This window comes from Vicia villosa, unplaced genomic scaffold (assembly GCF_029867415.1).
Source record: "Vicia villosa cultivar HV-30 ecotype Madison, WI unplaced genomic scaffold, Vvil1.0 ctg.000251F_1_1, whole genome shotgun sequence".
Classification (NCBI taxonomy): domain Eukaryota; kingdom Viridiplantae; phylum Streptophyta; class Magnoliopsida; order Fabales; family Fabaceae; genus Vicia; species Vicia villosa.
In genome coordinates this window covers 971471-992424 of record NW_026705104.1, presented here as the reverse complement: position 1 = coordinate 992424, position 20954 = coordinate 971471, and the positions used below count along the sequence as shown (strand labels likewise).

The window sequence follows — 20954 nt, the reverse complement described above, 5'->3', positions numbered from 1 at the left end:
CCTCCTACCCTCACCTTATAGTGAAATAGGTATATGCTATTTAATTCATTAACTTCTTGCTGAGCCATCTTTGTACAAAAGCATTTATAAACACTTATGCTTTGATACAGATTCTGTTTGTCATCAATTTTCTGCTACAAAGGTTCCGGTTAATGTCAGTCTACTGCATAAGAGTAATCAACCATATCTGCCTCCATGTCGCAATGAGGTCTGATTTTAATTAGCTTTATTTAGAAGACTTAGATTGTTATGCTACCTGCAAATATGTTTTAATTTCTTGCTGAAGAAAGATTTAGGCATTCAAATATTGTTGTTGATGAATCAAGGTCCATATTATTCTGTTTTTCAGGCACTATCTTCTTCAAATAGAGACAGCAATTGCTCACTAAAGAGTAACATATCTGGATCTTGTGAGTGTACATATCAGGAGCTGCAAGCAGAACTTGAAAAACGTCAAAACGTTTTCTCCTACAAATTTGGAAAGAGTGATGAGCTTTGGGAGTCTTATATGTATCTTGAACCAACATTGATCCATGATGTCCAAATTCAACAAGATTCAGAACTTCAATCTTCCAATATCAGCTTAGAAGATTGTTCAAGTTCTATCTCTGGTTTTAGTTTTCCTGATGAGCATAGTTTAATTACATATGACGAGCCTGTCAATAATTCTTGGCTTCATACCTTTCTCATTATTATTTCTCGTATATATATATATATATATATATATATATATATATATATATATAAAGGTTACAGGGCTATATCGGTAATTACACTAAATAAATACATTTAAACTAATTCCTATTCACATTCCCCCTCAAATTGATGCTGCTTGTCAATGAGCATCAATTCGCTAACAAGAAACTGATGACGTGGACGCGGAACAGCCTTGGTAAGAATATCTGCAATCTGCAACTGAGTACTGACATGAAGAAGTGATATTATTCTGTCATCATAAGCGTCACGGATTGAGTGACAATCAACTTCAATATGTTTGGTGCGTTCATGAAAAACAGGATTCGCAACAATTTGGATGGCACTTGTATTGTCAGCATAAAGTGAAGTTGGCTCTATTTGAGGAAATCCAAGTTCAGCCAAAAGACCACGAAGCCAAATTATTTCAGAACAAGCAGCAGATGTAACGCCCGTATAATTTTAATATTAATTTAATTTTATTATTGAATTAATAATTAGAATTATTAAAGAAATTGTGGAAATAATGAATAAATGAGGTTTTGGCTTTTGGGCCATATGTGGAAATAGAGGAAGAAGGGGGGGTAATTCTGAAAAACCTTTTTCTAATCTTATTATTTCATAAACATTGGAATTGGGAAAAAGAAAGAGCGTGAAAGAAAGAAGTCTGAAGAACGAAGAACGTGAAGGAGAACGATAGAGGGAGAGACCAAGAATCCAGAATTATCTAAGGTAAGGGGGGACTTGTCTGATTATCATCTATTATCGGGTTAGGGGTTGGTAATGCTGAATAGATGTAGAATTCGGATCAATTGAGTCATATGATAGGTTTAGGGATTGTGTCAATTGTATGATATTTGACCCCTGTGTTTGAATCTATGATGTATGTGTTGTTATAATCTCAATTGATGTATATTTGGTGCATTACGAAACGTAATTTGTGTTGTTTGTGCATTCTAATTCTCCATGTTCGCACTGGTATGTGTTGGGGTGTTTGGGATACATGGAATGCTGTTTTTTCTGCAGATTGGGGTTTTTAGAATCGCGGTTCGCGCCGCGTACATAGGGGAGGCGCCGCGAACCTGAAGGCAGAAGGTCAGGAAGTCTTGTTGCGTTCAGTACGCGCCGCGAACAGGTGACCGCGCCGCGAAGGCGTTGTTCCGATTCGTTCCACGCCGCGAACATGTGGCCGCGCCGCGAAGGCGTTGTTTCGATTCGTTCCGCGCCGCGAATGTGTGATGGCGCCGCGTGCTGTTGATGTTTTGTGATATTTTAAGAAAGTTCAAAGAGGCATAACTTTCTAACCGTTGGTTCATTTGATGCGCCGTTTTGGGCTAAATGAACCTTATTAAACGATCTATGTGATGATGATTTGACTGGTTTAGAATGATGATAATATATGTTGCTATTTCTTGATGATGATGATGATTGTAGCAAATATGTGCATGTTTTCGACAGGATGATGATAGAATTGTGGTTGAATGATGTTAATATATATGAGCATACTTGAATGATGATGATTATTGAGGATGATAATGATAATGATATAAGTATGTTATATATGTTGCATTCATTCATGTGCATTGTTGATACTGTATCCATAAGGGAAGTGTTGGATCAGTGAAGGGCATGATTCCCATTGTGTGGAATCTGTGCTGGCAGGGCCGTATCTGGATGATGATAGATCGGTCATGGGTTATTCCCATTGGATGACGTTGGTACCACATGCATAGTGTCAGTTCATTCATATGCATGATTTATGACATGATTGGAGGTATTCTAGTGTTGTAAATGCTGATGATGCGTTGGTTGTTATTTGTTTTGTTTTGATTGTCTGTTTATGAAACAATTGGGTGAATGATGCAACTGTGACGTGTTATTGCTTTATAACCTTATAACATTTGTTAATTATGACGAGACTCACCCTTACATGTTGTCATTTTCAGACTGAGGATAGCGGCTGTTCGACTCGGTGAGGATTAGCTCATGAGTCAGTGTTTTTAGTTAGCGTCAGGTGTCATGCTCTGGTAGTTGTAACACTGGGAACGTTTGTTTGTAGTTTTGATTGTAACTCTATATTTATCTGTTTTGGTTGAAGTCTGATACATTTAGTAACAATGTAGACTTGATGTGGTATTTTTCCGCTGCGTAGAACATGGTTTGGATAATGAGTTATGATTTTCAGGTGTTCCAATGATGCATGACTTATGTGACGTGTATTTTTGTTATTTATGAATTGTGATACCTCTCTACATGTTACTCTGATTTTAATAATTTGTTTAATTGCCGCGGGTTATTTAGAGGGGTGTTACAATAGTGGTATCAGAGCATAGTCGGTCGTTGTGACCAGAGTCTTAGTGTCAGTGTCAGTTTTCTTGTGTATACGACTAATACGAGTTATTTGTCGATGCTTTGTTCTGACTGGATTGTTGCATTTAAGCAGAACAAATGGCTGGAAGAGGAGGAAGAAACGATGATGCTCTTGCTGAGGCTCTGGGCATGATTGCTGGTGTGCTTGGAGGAGGGACTGTAGGAGCAGGGATTGGTGCTGATAGGCAACTGGGGAATTTTCAGAGGAACAATCCTCCATTGTTCAAAGGCACGCACGATCCTGAGGGTGCTCAGAAATGGCTCAAAGAGATCGAGAGGATTTTCCGAGTCATAGATTGTGCTGAGAATCTCAAGGTGAGGTTTGGTACCCACATGTTGTCTGAGGAGGCTGATGACTGGTGGTTGACAACAAAAGCTGAACTGGATGCCGGCGGTACAGCGGTTACTTGGGCTATATTCAAAAGGGAGTTTCTGAGGAGGTATTTTCCTGAGGATGTCAGGGGCAGAAAAGAAGTGGAATTTTTGGAGTTGGTTCAAGGTAACATGACTGTACCAGAGTATGCTGCCAAGTTTGTGGAACTGGCAAAGTACTATGTGCACTACAACAACGACGAAGCCAGTGAATTCTCGAAATGTGTCAAGTTTGAGAATGGCCTTCGTGATGAGATCAAACAGGGTATCAGGTACCAGAGGATCCGGAGATTTGTTGATCTGGTGGATTGTAGCAGGATTTTTGAGGAAGATAGCGTCAAGCTGAAGTCATCTCACTCTCGCGAGTTGGTTGACAGAAAGGGGAAGAAGCCTATGGACAGAGGTAAACCATATGGTAGAGGTAAACCTGTTGATTGGAAGAAACCCAGTGGGGGAGATTCCAGTGCTCGTATCAGATGCTACAATTGTGGTGAGATGGGACATCGTAGGAATGAGTGTAAGCTGAACCAGAAGAAGTGCTTCAAGTGTGAGGAAGTGGGTCATGTCGCGGCTGATTGTAAGAAGAGGGTTGTGACTTGTTACAACTGTGGTGAAGAGGGTCACATCAGTCCTAATTGTCCTAAGCCAAAGAAGAACCAATCGAGAGGAAAAGTTTTTGCTTTGACCGGGTCAGAGACTACTCCAGAGGACAGATTGATTAAAGGTACGTGTTTCATTCATGGCACACCTTTAGTTGCGATTATTGATACTGGAGCAACTCATTCTTTTATTTCTTTGGACTGTGCTACGAGGTTAAATCTTGAGATATCTGACATAAATGGAAGTATGTTTATTGACACTCCTGCGTCGGGTTCAGTAACTACTTCGTCTGCATGCTTGAAGTGTCCGATTGATATTTTTGGTAGAGAATTCGGAATGGACTTAGTGTGCCTTCCGTTGAAAGAACTTGATGTAATCCTGGGAATGAACTGGTTGGAGTTCAACCGTGTTCATATCAACTGTTTTGAGAAGACGGTAATTTTTCCTGAAGAGGGTTGTGCTGATAATCTGGAAATGACAGCTAGGCAGGTGAATGAGGCTATCGGAGATGGTGCAACAGTATTTATGTTGTTCGCAATGATGAATGTGAAAGAAAAGGTGGCTAGTAGCGAATTACCTGTGGTGTGTGAATTTCCAGAAGTTTTTCCTGAAGATGTAAATGAATTACCACCGGAAAGAGAAGTGGAGTTTTCTATTGATTTGATTCCGGGAACCAGTCCAGTGTCAATGGCACCGTACCGTATGTCGCCGTCTGAGCTAGCCGAACTGAAGAAGCAGTTGGAAGAATTGCTGGAGAAGAAATTTATTCGTCCTAGTGTTTCTCCGTGGGGTGCGCCTGTGTTACTAGTAAAGAAGAAAGAGGGTTCGATGAGGCTGTGCGTAGATTACAGACAATTGAACAAGGTTACTATCAAGAATCGGTATCCATTGCCGAGGATTGATGATTTGATGGATCAGTTGGTTGGAGCGCGGGTATTTAGTAAAATTGATTTGAGGTCTGGGTATCACCAGATACGTGTGAAAGATGATGACATTCAGAAGACTGCTTTTAGAACAAGGTATGGACATTATGAGTATTCTGTAATGCCGTTTGGAGTTACTAATGCACCTGGTGTTTTTATGGAGTATATGAACAGAATATTTCATCCTTATCTCGACAAGTTTGTGGTGGTATTTATCGACGATATCCTGATATATTCTAAGAATGAGGAAGAACATGCCGAACACCTCAGAACTGTGTTAGAACTGTTGAAGGAGAAGCAACTTTTTGCCAAACTGTCGAAGTGTGAATTCTGGTTAGAAGAAGTTAGTTTTCTTGGACATGTGATTTCTAAGAATGGTATTGCTGTTGATCCTACAAAAATAGAAGCCGTGTCTCAGTGGGAAGCTCCGAAGTCAGTATCAGAGATTCGTAGTTTTCTTGGCCTGGCAGGTTATTACAGGAAGTTTATTGAAGGATTTGCAAAGTTAGCATTGCCGTTAACTAAACTGACCAGGAAGGGACAAGCCTTTATTTGGGATGCAAAGTGTGAAGAAGGATTCCAAGAGCTCAAGAGGAGATTGGCTAGTGCTCCTATCTTGATTTTGCCAAGTCCGACAGAATCATTTGTGGTTTATTGTGACGCATCACTAATGGGTTTAGGTGGTGTGTTAATGCAAAATCAGCAAGTAGTTGCTTATGCGTCGAGACAACTTAAAGTACATGAGAGGAATTATCCGACTCATGATTTGGAGTTGGCAGCTGTAGTGTTCGTTTTGAAGTTGTGGCGACACTATTTGTATGGTTCGAGATTTGAGGTATTCAGTGATCATAAGAGCCTGAAGTATCTCTTTGACCAGAAAGAGTTGAATATGAGGCAGAGAAGATGGTTAGAATTCCTGAAAGATTATGATTTTGGTTTGAATTACCATTCGGGTAAGGCAAACGTTGTTGCTGATGCATTGAGTAGGAAAACCTTGCATATGTCTATGCTAATGGTGAAGGAATTGGATTTGATTGAACAATTCAGAGACTTGAGTTTGGTATGTGAAGGTACTCCTACTAGTGTCAAATTGGGTATGTTGAAGTTGACTAGTGGCATTCTTGAAGAGATCAGAGAGGGTCAGAAAGATGATGTTGAGTTAATAGATAAGTTGACTTTGATTAATCAAGGCAAGGGTGATGAATTTAGAATTGATGAAAATGGTATACTGAGGTTTGGTGATCGAGTGTGTGTCCCTGACATTGTTGAACTCCGGAAACGTATTTTAGAAGAAGGACACCGTAGTGGGTTGAGTATTCATCCTGGTGCTACCAAGATGTATCATGATTTGAAAAAGTTGTTTTGGTGGCCGAGAATGAAGAAAGAAATTGCCGAGTTTGTGTACTCTTGTTTAATTTGCCAGAAGTCAAAGATTGAGCATCAGAAACCGTCTGGGTTTATGCAACCGATGTTTATCCCTGAGTGGAAGTGGGATAGCATATCAATGGATTTTGTGTCGGGTTTGCCGAGGACTGGCAAGAATTGTGAAGCTATCTGGGTCGTGGTAGACAGGTTGACGAAATCTGCACATTTTATACCGGTGAGGATGGATTATCCGATGGAGAAGCTAGCTCAGTTGTATATCGAGAAGATAGTTAGTCTTCATGGTATTCCTTCAAGTATCGTGTCAGACAGAGATCCGAGGTTTACGTCTAAGTTCTGGGAAGGTTTGCAGAAGGCTTTAGGTACTAAACTGAGGTTGAGTTCTGCTTATCATCCGCAGACGGATGGACAGACGGAGAGGACAATACAGTCGTTAGAAGATTTGTTACGTGCTTGTGTGCTGGAAAAAGGAGGTACTTGGGATAGCTATCTGCCTTTGATCGAGTTTACTTACAACAATAGTTATCATTCGAGTATTGGTATGGCTCCGTTTGAGGCTTTGTATGGTAGGAGATGTAGGACGCCGTTGTGTTGGTATGAATCTGGTGGGAGTGCTGTGATTGGGCCAGAAATTGTACAACAGACTACGGAGAAGATTAAGATGATTCAGGAGAAGATGAGAGCTTCTCAGAGTCGTCAGAAGAGTTACTATGATAAAAGAAGGAAGACACTTGAGTTCCAAGAGGGAGATCATGTGTTTATGAGAGTTACTCCTATGACAGGAATTGGTCGGGCATTGAAGTCAAGGAAGTTGACTCCGCGTTTTATTGGACCGTTCCAAATTTCTGAAAAAGTGGGAGAATTGGCATATCGTGTCGCTTTGCCGCCGATGCTTGCAAACTTGCACGACGTGTTTCATGTGTCTCAATTGAGGAAGTACATTTCAGATCCGTCCCATGTGATCCAAGTAGACGATGTACAGGTAAAAGACAACTTAACGGTTGAAACATTGCCTGTGAGGATTGAAGACAGAAGACTGAAGCAATTGCGTGGCAAGGAAATAGCTTTAGTCAGAGTAGCTTGGGGAGGACCAGCTGAAGGGAATGTTACCTGGGAGCTAGAGAGCCAGATGAAAGATTCCTATCCGGAGCTCTTTGCTTGAGGTATGTTTTCGAGGACGAAAACTCTTTTAGTGGGGGAGAGTTGTAACGCCCGTATAATTTTAATATTAATTTAATTTTATTATTGAATTAATAATTAGAATTATTAAAGAAATTGTGGAAATAATGAATAAATGAGGTTTTGGCTTTTGGGCCATATGTGGAAATAGAGGAAGAAGGGGGGGTAATTCTGAAAAACCTTTTTCTAATCTTATTATTTCATAAACATTGGAATTGGGAAAAAGAAAGAGCGTGAAAGAAAGAAGTCTGAAGAACGAAGAACGTGAAGGAGAACGATAGAGGGAGAGACCAAGAATCCAGAATTATCTAAGGTAAGGGGGGACTTGTCTGATTATCATCTATTATCGGGTTAGGGGTTGGTAATGCTGAATAGATGTAGAATTCGGATCAATTGAGTCATATGATAGGTTTAGGGATTGTGTCAATTGTATGATATTTGACCCCTGTGTTTGAATCTATGATGTATGTGTTGTTATAATCTCAATTGATGTATATTTGGTGCATTACGAAACGTAATTTGTGTTGTTTGTGCATTCTAATTCTCCATGTTCGCACTGGTATGTGTTGGGGTGTTTGGGATACATGGAATGCTGTTTTTTCTGCAGATTGGGGTTTTTAGAATCGCGGTTCGCGCCGCGTACATAGGGGAGGCGCCGCGAACCTGAAGGCAGAAGGTCAGGAAGTCTTGTTGCGTTCAGTACGCGCCGCGAACAGGTGACCGCGCCGCGAAGGCGTTGTTCCGATTCGTTCCGCGCCGCGAACATGTGGCCGCGCCGCGAAGGCGTTGTTTCGATTCGTTCCGCGCCGCGAATGTGTGATGGCGCCGCGTGCTGTTGATGTTTTGTGATATTTTAAGAAAGTTCAAAGAGGCATAACTTTCTAACCGTTGGTTCATTTGATGCGCCGTTTTGGGCTAAATGAACCTTATTAAACGATCTATGTGATGATGATTTGACAGGTTTAGAATGATGATAATATATGTTGCTATTTCTTGATGATGATGATGATTGTAGCAAATATGTGCATGTTTTCGACAGGATGATGATAGAATTGTGGTTGAATGATGTTAATATATATGAGCATACTTGAATGATGATGATTATTGAGGATGATAATGATAATGATATAAGTATGTTATATATGTTGCATTCATTCATGTGCATTGTTGATACTGTATCCATAAGGGAAGTGTTGGATCAGTGAAGGGCATGATTCCCATTGTGTGGAATCTGTGCTGGCAGGGCCGTATCTGGATGATGATAGATCGGTCATGGGTTATTCCCATTGGATGACGTTGGTACCACATGCATAGTGTCAGTTCATTCATATGCATGATTTATGACATGATTGGAGGTATTCTAGTGTTGTAAATGCTGATGATGCGTTGGTTGTTATTTGTTTTGTTTTGATTGTCTGTTTATGAAACAATTGGGTGAATGATGCAACTGTGACGTGTTATTGCTTTATAACCTTATAACATTTGTTAATTATGACGAGACTCACCCTTACATGTTGTCATTTTCAGACTGAGGATAGCGGCTGTTCGACTCGGTGAGGATTAGCTCATGAGTCAGTGTTTTTAGTTAGCGTCAGGTGTCATGCTCTGGTAGTTGTAACACTGGGAACGTTTGTTTGTAGTTTTGATTGTAACTCTATATTTATCTGTTTTGGTTGAAGTCTGATACATTTAGTAACAATGTAGACTTGATGTGGTATTTTTCCGCTGCGTAGAACATGGTTTGGATAATGAGTTATGATTTTCAGGTGTTCCAATGATGCATGACTTATGTGACGTGTATTTTTGTTATTTATGAATTGTGATACCTCTCTACATGTTACTCTGATTTTAATAATTTGTTTAATTGCCGCGGGTTATTTAGAGGGGTGTTACAGCAGACATGGCACGATACTCAGATTCAGTAGAAGATTTAGAGACTCTCGCTTGTTTCTTACTTTTCCATGAGATCAATGAAGAGCCAAGAAACATGCACCAACCAGTGACAGATTGTCGAGTATTAAGGCACCCTGCCCAATCGGCATCACTATAAGCACTCAATTTAGGATGAACTCCAGTAGGAAAGAATAAACCATGATGAGAGCTTCCCTTCAAGTAACGAATTATACGTCGAACTGCTGCCAAGTGTAGGTGGCGAGGAGAGTGCATGAATTGACTTACTTGTTGAACAACAAATGATATGTCAGGGCGAGTAATAGTCAAGTAATTAAGGCTACCCACGAGTTGACGATACAATAAGGGATCATGCAACAGATCACCATCATCACGATGATATTTAACATTAACCTCAAGAGGAGTATCTACTGGATTAGCTGACTGCAGACCAACCATAGAAATTAAATCTGTGGCATACTTGTGTTGATGGAGGAATATGCCCTTGGATGTAGAATGAACCTCAAGACCAAGAAAATAATGCAAATTACCAAGATCTTTCATATGAAACGCTGCTTGTAACTGCTGTTTAAGGCTTTGAATGGAAGCATGATCAGAACCAGTAATAATCATATCATCAACATACAGAAGAAGTAGGACAATTCCAGTAGATGTTCTATGAATAAATAGAGAAGAATCGTACTGACTCTGAGTAAAGGAAAACCCAAGTAGAGTGGAGCGAAATTTTTCATACCATGCTGTAGGCGCTTCTTTCAAACCGTATAAGGAGCGTTTGAGCTTGCACACACCCTTAGATGACGGAAATAAACCTTGAGGAGGAGTCATATAAATATCTTCCGCCAGGTCACCATGAAGAAAATTTTTTTTCACATCTAATTGATGAAGAGTCCACCCGTTAGAAACAACTATAGAGAGTACCGTACGAACATATGTCATTTTGGAAACCGGTGCAAATGTCACATCATAATCAATTCCATATTCCTGCTTGTTTCATAAGGCAACCAAGCGAGCCTTGAAACGGTTGAGGGACCCATCAGAATTCAATTTCATAGAATACACCCATTTGCAGCCAATGGGTTTAACATCAGGAGGATAGGAGACAATATCCCATGTGAAATTCTCTTGAAGAGCTTGAAGTTCCTCATTCATTGCTTTTATCCAACGTACATCTTTAACAGCCTGTGAATAGCAAGTAGGAATAGATATGCTAGAGAGTGTGGCAGTCAGAGAAGTATGTGAGGAATCATACCTGTCTGGTGAATATCTATCTGGTGCTCGAGATATTCGACCAGAACGTCGTGGTTCAACCATTACAGGACCAGGTGGCGGTTCAGCGTTGGGAAGGGGTGTGGGAACCTGCTGTTTGTGTTTTCTGACATATACATGACCTGGTTTATAGCGTTCTATAGATTGAGGCATAATAGAAAACTTAGGAAGAGTAACAATATCATTCATGACAGGAGAAACACATGGAAACATAAACTGATTATCAAAAAATGTCACATTCCTAGAAATACGAAAACGATGGTTAGTGACATCATAACACACAAATCCCTTATGAGAGTGACTATACCCCATAAACGCATATTGAACAGACTGCGCTCCAAGCTTATGCCTTTAAAATGGAGGTAAGTGAACAAAACAAACACATCCAAAGGTATGTAAATCATTATAATTAGGCTGAATTTTAAAAAGACGAAAAAAAGGAGAATCAAGATCAATAACCGTAGAAGGAAGACGATTGATCAATAAGACATCTGTGGAAAGAGCCTCCACCCAAAATCGGGGTGGTACAGAAGCTTGAAGAAGTAAAGTGCGTGTCACATCAAGCAAATGACGATTCTTGCGTTCTGCCATCCCATTTTGTTGGGGGGTATTGGGACAAGATCGTTGAGACAAAATGCCTTTTTGTTGAAGAAATTCTTGAAACTCACGAGACATGTACTCACCACCAGAATCAGAGCGAAAATTTTTAACACTTTCATGAAATTGAGTTTCAACATATGTCAGAAATTTCTTAAGCATAGAAAACACTTCAGATTTAGACCGAAGAAAATATATCCAAGTAAAACGACTATAATCATCAATAAATGTGACAAAATATTTATAGCGAGCATGAGACACTACAGGAGACATACCCCATACATCACTATGAATCATTTCAAAACAAGAGGAAGCCCGATAAGCACCAGACGGAAAAGGAAGTGTTTTACTTTTAGCTAATTTGCAAACAGAACATGAAAGAGAGGCATTAGAAACAACATTTTTATTTCCCAACAAACCATTTTTAAATAAATGAGATAAAACAGAAGAGTTAGGATGACCCAATTTTCTATGCCAATCCTCATAAGAATTCAAGACATTATTACAAGCAAGAGATAAATGACTAGAAATAAACTGAAGTGGAAACAGTCTTCCCACTTTAGGCCCCTTCGCAACCACCTTCCCCGACACCTGTTCTTTCACAAGGTAACCATCACAGGAAAAATTTACATTACAATTATTATCAACCAATTGACCAACAAATAATAAATTGGAAGCAAGTCCAGGTGATACAAACACATCCCGAAAATCAGAGTTGAGGTCACCAACATTAGTGGTAGAAAGAGCATTACCATCCGCAATTTGAATTTTCTGATTACCATGGTAAGAATGTAAATTGTGCAAGTATTCAGAAGAGGTTGTCATGTGATTGGATGCACCAGAATTAAGAAACCACAGGCAGGAAACATTCGAAGACTTACCCTGAATTCCCAAGGTTGAAAGAGCGGAAAGTACCATCTGTTGGATTGTTTCAGGTTAGAGAGCACCACCATTAGATGGGTTGGTGATGGAAGGACCAACTGCAGAGCTTGTACTAGCAGGAAATGCTTGCACCGAATGTTGTGCTGATCGTGGAGGACGAGTGGGACAATCAGAGATAATATGACCCCGCTGCTTGCAATAATTACAAAACTTCTTACTGCAACTCTGAGCAAAATGTCCAAATTGTTTGCAAGAGAAACATTGGACATGTCGAATGTCACGACCTTTACCTCTACCCTGAGGAGCATATGCAAACATAGCAGACTCAGAAATGACAACATCATGAGACACGGATCTTTGAGTAGCAATACGTTGTTCCTCTCTGAGAAGTTCACCGACACATGTATCTAAAGAAGGAACAGGATTCCTATTCAGCAAGGCACCTCTGACAACCTCAAATTCTGCACGAAGCTTCATGAGAAATTGATCTCGCCTACTAGTATTATAGACCTCTTGGACATCCGCGAGAGAACTCTTGGGTACCTCAACATGTATAATCGCAGAGTGTTCTGTCCACAAATTCAAAAAACTAGAATAATATTCTTAAACAGACAGATTGCCTTGTTTGTAATTGGCAATGTCTAGCTCCAACTGAAAACGTTTGGCCGCATTGTCTAGGTTATAGATACGCTTCAAGTAGTTCCACATTTCTTGAGCAGTTGAAAAAGATCGCAAATTATTAATCATATGAGGATCAATAGTACCGAGAATCCAAGTGATAATCTGAGCATCTTCTATTTCCCATGCATCTAAGTCAGTTGTCTCTAACGGTGCCAAAGAGACATCGTCCAAGTGACTTCATAATCCTTTCCCTTTGACATACATCCGAAACTGAAATTCCCAAACAAGATAATTCTTTCCGGTAAAACGAACACAAATATGATCTCTCTCTTTTTCGGAAGCCATAATATCAGAGATGACTTAAGAACAATTTTGTTAACGTAATAATTTTGTTAACGTGAAACAAGAAACACCAACGGAACACTGAAGAATACTTGCCAACACCAAATCAACACTCCAATTCAGGATACTCGCCGACACCAAATCAAAACCCTAATTCAGGATACTCGCAGACACCAAATCAGAACCCCAATTCAGAATACTTGCCGACACCAAATCAAAACCCTAATTCAGAATACTTGCCGACACCGATACGAAAACACGATCAAAGCAAACACGATTTGCAAACAAGGAGGAATAAAAAAATTGTAACTTATGAGCACTACCAGAAACACGATTGTAAGCACCAGAGATTAGAATCGCAATCTTGGAAGAGATTACCGAGAACCGAGATGATTTCAAGAGCAACCCAGTGGGATGTCGCTGAATAAAGCCAAGATTAATCTAAGACTCACAGGTTTGATCGAAAACCTACTGATACCATGTCAATAATTCTTGGCTTCATACTTTTCTCATTATTATTTCCCATATATATATACATATATATATATAAAGGTTACAGGGCTATATCGGTAATTACACTAAATAAATACATTTAAACTAATTCCTATTCACAAAGCCTTCCTCGATTCTTAAATCAAGAGGTAGGGTAGAAGAGAAATTGCAGAAAGTGGATAAAGAAACATTGAATCAGCATTTCAAAATTTTCTATCTGCTATTGATCATTCAGCATGCGCCTTCATCAGATAAGATCCTATTTCTTCAAAATTGGAATCGCGATTCAAGGTTTTGTCATTAATTTGGAGGTAATGAAGTCTCATTACTTGAGTGTTTCACTTTCAATTGCATATCGTTTTGGATATTTGGATATCCACTGTGACTTCATCACTGTGTTTGATCCCAGAGGTGTTTTTATGTTCCTCACCAAGATGCAAGTTAGATTCTTCAATCATCCTGCTGTTTGGATCACAATTTTCGATCCCGGTGGAGCTTCGACATTAGATGATGGAGCTTTTCTCGCGCATTTGCTTTCAGATTGATCTAGAGAGGATTCGCATTCCCGCTTCCGTCACTGTACTTGCGCTGCCATTCACGATTTAATTGCAGAATTGAGGTTCCTTAATGGATTCACGAAGTAAAATAGAAAAGGTGTTCTGTCGGCATTGAAACTCTCAGGGGTAACAACAGGATACGATAGGTGGAATCGCTGATAGTGTCTTGTGCCATTGGGGTCAGGGTGTTTGTGAAAATTCATAGCTAAATATTGGAGTTGTCGTAGTATCAATCACGCAAATGATGAGGAGTTATTCTGTCAATTTGATTTTCACCATTGTCGTTTGAGGTTCTGCATACATTCTTGTTGCAGTTCTTACTTCCTTTTGAGCTTATTTTGACTTATTTTGCTTTTGTCAAAGCTTGATATAAGCAATAATATAATCTATGAGATTTTTAATTGTGTTACTAATAATTAACTTATTTTGCTTTTTTCAAAGCTTGATATAAGCAATAATATAATCAATGAGATTATTAATTGTGTTACTAATAATTAATAGTTAATGTAAGAATTAATTTTTAAAGGGGTATGATCTATTTGGGTAAATGTAAGGTGATTTTGTGCATAGGATAAGTAAATTTAGTCTCTTTTGTTACTATTCTTAGTTTATTTTGGATGGTTTGAAATCCTATTATATATATTAAAATTAATAGAAGACTCGTGCGTTCACACGGGTCATTTATTCCAACTATAACATGTCCTTTCGTCAATCGATGAAACTCTAAATACAATATCATAATACAACCAGACATTAGGAATTGTAAAAAAAATAAACAAGAAAAACTAAATAGATAATATAAAAATAGAACAAATTTATTTTTTGATGTCTATTATATTTAACATCTTCATTAGCGGATATCCATGACAATAATCCAATACCTGTTAAGAAATAGCGGGCGTTTAAAAAATAGTCATTACAACAACATATTCAAATAATTAAAAATTACAACAACATATACAAATAATTAAAAATGATAAGAGGAGAAATATTTATTACATGTATGTCAATATTTAATATTAAAAATATACAGTTCAATATATATCACCAAAAGCATATTACATGTATGTCAATAAGCTTCATGTTTGAAACACAGAAATAGAAATCACACAATCCGATATCACAGTAATCAATGTTGTTTTCACCGTAAGTTTGAAAAGATACTCAGTTTAGCTTCTACTCAACGTGATCTTAAACGTGGTTTTTTACCGCTAGAGCCAAAGTTTCCAAACATATGCCTAAACTGATCAACAGCCGAAGCACCAACCACTAATCCACAAAAAACTACTACAAGGCAAAAACTCCTTTCATGATAAAACACTGCCAAACACGACTTAACATACCAACAAATTCATGTGAAGTATCCTAGATTATTTTAGCATGCTATGATTTCCATTCTTTTTGTTGGAAAAACTAATATCTCTGCTTTGACATTACAACTTTTTAAAAATAGGTTTGACACTAAATGGTGGGGAGCTAAAAGAACTGACGCTAATGGCTATTGAAACACTATTACAAAATAATAATAGAAGTTTGAAGGACTTCAAGCCAATGCTGTATCCAAAAGATTTTGTTGTTTCCTTTGTTGGAAATAGGCTTCTTTACAAAGAGCGTCAATACGATGTTCTTGCTCAACAACAAATTTATTTAAATTTGTACTCTTCTCTTACAGGTAATATGACTTTACTTTAACAATAGTTAAAAAAATTACTTCATCGAAAATCTATAAACGACTTTGCGATACTTCTATTTTTGAAGACGAGCAAAGAACCATTTTTGAAGAAATCATGGATGTTGTAGAAAAGCAACAAGCCGGAGTATTATTTTTATATGCCTATGGTGGGACTGGTAAGACCTTTATGTGGAACACTTTATCAGCAACACTTAGATCTAAGAAAAAAATTGTCTTGCCTGTTGCCTCAAGTGAGATTGCAAGTTTGTTGTTACTAGGTGGAAGAACAACTCATTCTAGATTTAAGATTCTTGTCCCTACTTTAGAAACTTCTATTTGCAACATTAACAAAAAAGATGATCTTGCCGAGCTTCTAAAGATGACAAATCTAATCATATGGGATGAGGCTCCTATGGCTAACAGGTTTTGCTTTGAGTCTCTCGACAAATCCTTAAAAGATATTATGAGTGGAAGTCCACATGCATCTGATAAAATATTTGGAGGTAAGGTTGTTGTGATTGGTGGTGACTTCAGACAAATTCTCCCTGTTATACCAAGAGGTACTAGATCTGATATTATCCATGCAACAATCAATTCTTCCTATATTTGGGATCACTGTAGAGTCTTGAAGCTTACAAAAAACATGTGCTTACAAACTGGTGCAACTGATTCTACTACTAATGACATAAGGACCTTTTCAGAGTGGATTTTAAAAATTGGAGATGGGACCATGTGTGAGCCAAATGATGGTTATGTTGATATTTGTATTCCAGATGAGTTTTTAATTTCAAATTTTTCTGATCCGATTAAGGCAATTGTCGAGGATACACACCCTGATATCATTCATAACTATCTTGATTACAACTATCTTCAAAGTCGTGCAATCTTAGCTTCAACAATTGAAGTAGTGGATGATATCAACCAATATATCACAAACCTTCTTCCAGGTATTCAGCTTAGACTTATTCCTACTTGTTTACGTTAATATTAAATAAAGGGTGATAATTGTTACTTATTAAATATTTATATTTTTCAATTGTTGTAGGAGAAGAGAGAGAATACTTTAGTAGTGATTCTATAGATAAATCTGATGCTACTAAGTTTGATGCATATGAGCATGTCACACCGGAGTTCCTAAATGCTCTTAAAACTTCTGGATTGCCTAATCATTCAATCAGGTTGAAAGTTGGGGCCACAATAATGTTGATGCGCAATCTAGATCAGTCTGAAGGCTTGTGCAATGGTACACGGCTCACTGTAACCAGGCTTGCAGGTCATGTCATTGAAGCTAAGATCATTTATGGAAAAAAATTTGGTAACATCATTTATATTCGAAGAATGTATTTGTCCCCCTCACAATCACCATGGCCATTCAAATTGGTGAAACGCCAATTCCCAATTATGGTTTCATTTGCCATGACAATTAACAAGTCTCAAGGACAATCTCTGGATATTGTTGGTTTGTATTTGCCAAAAGAAGTTTCTAGTCATGGTCAATTATATGTGGCTATCTCTAGAGTTAAATCCAAAAAGGGATTGAAAATTCTTATTCATGACAAAGATAAAGAACCAATGACAACCACCACTAATGTTGTGTTCAAAGAAGTGTTCCAAAACATATGAAACATATATCTTTTAACTATACCTTTTTTTTATCTTTCCATTCAAAATAATAATGAAATTATTATTTTTTTCATAACTTCTTACATGTCTCTTTTTTTATGATAAATTTTCAGGTTCAAGTGTTCACTTTATTTTGAAGATTCATGTTATAAGTCTATAACATTTTATAATCCTTTGTAACACATTTTGTATTGGACATATTCTTTTGATACAATCTTAATGTTAAAGACATTAACATACATTCATGTGTTATAACATTATAAAAAATATTAATTGTTACTCTATTATTATATATTCTTACATGAAGAATCTCAAATACACAAATTACTTTAGTTATATATATAATAGCAAATAGAAATTACCCGTGCGGCAACATGGGTTTCTTACTATTTTAATATTAAAAATGATACAGTTCAATATATATCACCAAAAGCATATTACATGTATGTCAATAAGCTTCATGTTTGAAACATATAAATAGAAATCACACAATGCGATATCACAGTAATCAATGTTGTTTTCACCGTAAGTTTGAAAAGCTACTCAGTTTAGCTTCTATTCAACGTGATCTTAAACATGGTTTTTTACCGCTAGAGCCAAAGTTTCCAAACATAGGCCTAAACTGATCAACAACCGAAGCACCAACCACTAATCCAGAAAAAACTACTACAAGGCAGAAACTCCTTTCAAGATAAAACACTGCCAAACACGACTTAACACACCAACAAATTGAATAAAACACTGAGAACTCCATACAATGCAAACACTACACCAGCTAATCCGAGATACACACACAAAAAACTAAGCAAAAAAGCACTGAGACTGATACTAATAATAAAGTTAATTTTAAAAAACGTGTAGATGCATACACATATAAGAGTTTTTGTCGCATAGCAAATAGAGAAGTTACATAAAGAGCTAGAAAGGGGAAAATATACTACCTTAAGTCATGCACAACCTACTATTCCCGTGACTACGGTTACGACATCTGGGTAACGTGCAACCTGAGAATATACAAGCAATAACTTATGAAAGACAACATTGGGATTTTGTTCAACATCCTTCAAAGTCTCTTCAAGTTCAACAATCCCTATCATCCATGAATTCTTAACATGGCTAGTGGGCCATCTGCTATCATATTTCCGCTATTAGGCCATCAACCATTTATTGAGTCATTCACCATTTATTTTCACACTCTAGTTGTTACTCTTGGGCGTGAGGGAATGCATTAAGAGTCCAATATCTGACAATATATGACTTGAACATGTTCTTATAAGTGGAGATAATATTCACCCTACAAGTCGATTTTGTCGGGATGAGTTAGGTCCTACCACTTTTCTTAACGTGTCTTCTCAAGCAATATGCTTGAAGATGATTTGGATTGTCCAACTGAACTTTTGAAATGATCAAGAGTCTTGTAGAGTCTTATTGAAGATGGTGATATTCAATCATGTTGCTTCTTGTTGAAGTGACTTAGCTTGCTTTTGTCAAAGCTTAATATAAGCAATAATATAATCAATGAGATTATTAATTGTGTTACTAATAATTAATAGGTAATGTAAGGATTAGTTTTTAAAGGGGTATGGTCTATTTTGGTAAATGTAAGATGACTTTGTGCATATGAAGTAAATTTAGCCTCGTTTTGTTAGTGCGTGAGGCACTTCTAATGAGAAAAAAATACAGAGAATATAAAGGAAATAAGGATTATATTTTTGAATTGAATTGTACAATGAATGATATAGACTATAAATATTTATGTGCAACCCTGATTGGGCTTGGGCTTACACAACTTGGATTATATTTGATATTATTAGATTAGATTTTATCTAATATTATATCAATAATATATCAATCCCAATAATATCTCAACATACCCCCTATAATCCAAATTGTCGAACATACTCTAAAAATATAGTCAATCTGAACTATTCCTAATTTCTTTCCCAAATTTAGGAATCTGTCGATCATCAATCCTTTGGTGAAAATATCAGACAACTGTGCTTCACTTGAGCAATGTCTAACTTGAAGTTCACCTCAATTTACCTTCTCTATCAAGAAGTGAAATCTAGCTTCGATATGCTTACTTATTCCATGCAGAACTGGATTCTTCGCCAGATTTATGGGTGACTAGTTGTCGATTTGCAACACAAGAGGTTTCTTCACTTCGACCTTCATTTCTTCAAGTATTGATCAGATCCAAATTGCTTGACATGCATCATAGAATCCTGCTATATATTCTTCTTCACACAATGATAATTCCATGACAGTTTGCTTTTTCAAGCACCATGAGATTGGGGCACCAAAGACTTGAAAGAAATATCCAGTTGTGATTCTTTGATCTTCCTTATCTCCACACCAATTAGCATCTGAAAAATAAGTAATTGATGCTTCTTTGCCTTCAGAGGCTCGTCGAAATAGAATTCCATAGTCTATCAATCCTTTTAAGTATCTTAAAATTCTTCTTACAGCCTTCATGTGTGACACTCTTGGTTCACTCATGAATCTGCTCACTTATCCAACTGCGAAACCTATATCAGGTCAATTTTTGCACACATATCACAAAGATCCGACAATTTGTTTGAATAAAGTTACATCTAATTTGTCTTCCTCTCCATGCTTCTCCAACATTAAGTTTGGTTCAACAGGTGGGATGCAGGATTCAAATCATCCATTTTGAATCTCTTGAGTATCTCTTTGACATACTTCCTTTGATGCAGCACCATACCTTACTTCGACATTTCAAATCCCATGCATAGGAAATAAGACAATTTTCCCAGATCCGACATTTCAAATTCCTTCATCATCAGCTCTATGAACTTTGACAAGTTCTCGAAGCTATTTCCAGTTATCAGCAAGTCATCAACATATAAACAGATGATTGTTATATTTTATGCCACAACCTGAACATAGACACCTTACTCAGATTTGTATTTGACAAATACTAATGGGCTAAATAAGTTTCTGATCCCTCTAAATATCTCAAATTTCGTTATTAGTCCCTCAAAAAATTTCCTTTAAAGAATAGTCCTCATAAAGTTTTTCGTCCACACTTTTGGTCCCTCATGTCTAAAGACGTTAACAGAAGCTGACGTGCACGCCACGTGGCAATGCCAGGGTGGCAAGATGCTGACGTGTCTACCACGTGACCAAGGTCAACATCATACTTGAACCCAAAAAAATTCGTAGCTAATTTGTAGCTAATCTGTAGCAAATTTGTTTCAAGAATTTTGTTTGTAAAAGAATGCAATATAAATATTGATTTAAGTAAATTTTTACCTTCTGTAATATATATACCTTTTGGTCCATGTTTGGATTTTAGTTTATCTAATATTCGTTCATGTTTTCTCTTATACTAATTCCAACATGGATAAGAAGTTTAAAACCAAAATAATGAGAACAGAAAGCAGTTTTCCTATGTTATATGCTTTTTTTTCATTTATTTTAAACTTCCATTTTAAATAGGAGTTACAG

The 20954-nt window shown here is 37.5% G+C and overlaps 1 protein-coding gene across 1 annotated transcript; it reads left to right on the top strand.

Annotated features, from left to right (window-relative positions):
• Window positions 1-15682: 15682 nt before the first annotated feature.
• LOC131625943 (uncharacterized) lies at window positions 15683-17483 on the top strand. Its single transcript, XM_058896782.1, has 3 exons — window positions 15683-15860; window positions 15947-16807; window positions 16906-17483. Exons 1-3 carry the CDS (start codon window positions 15683-15685, stop codon window positions 17481-17483), a joined length of 1617 nt encoding a protein of 538 aa, XP_058752765.1.
• The last annotated feature ends 3471 nt before the right edge of the window (window positions 17484-20954 follow it).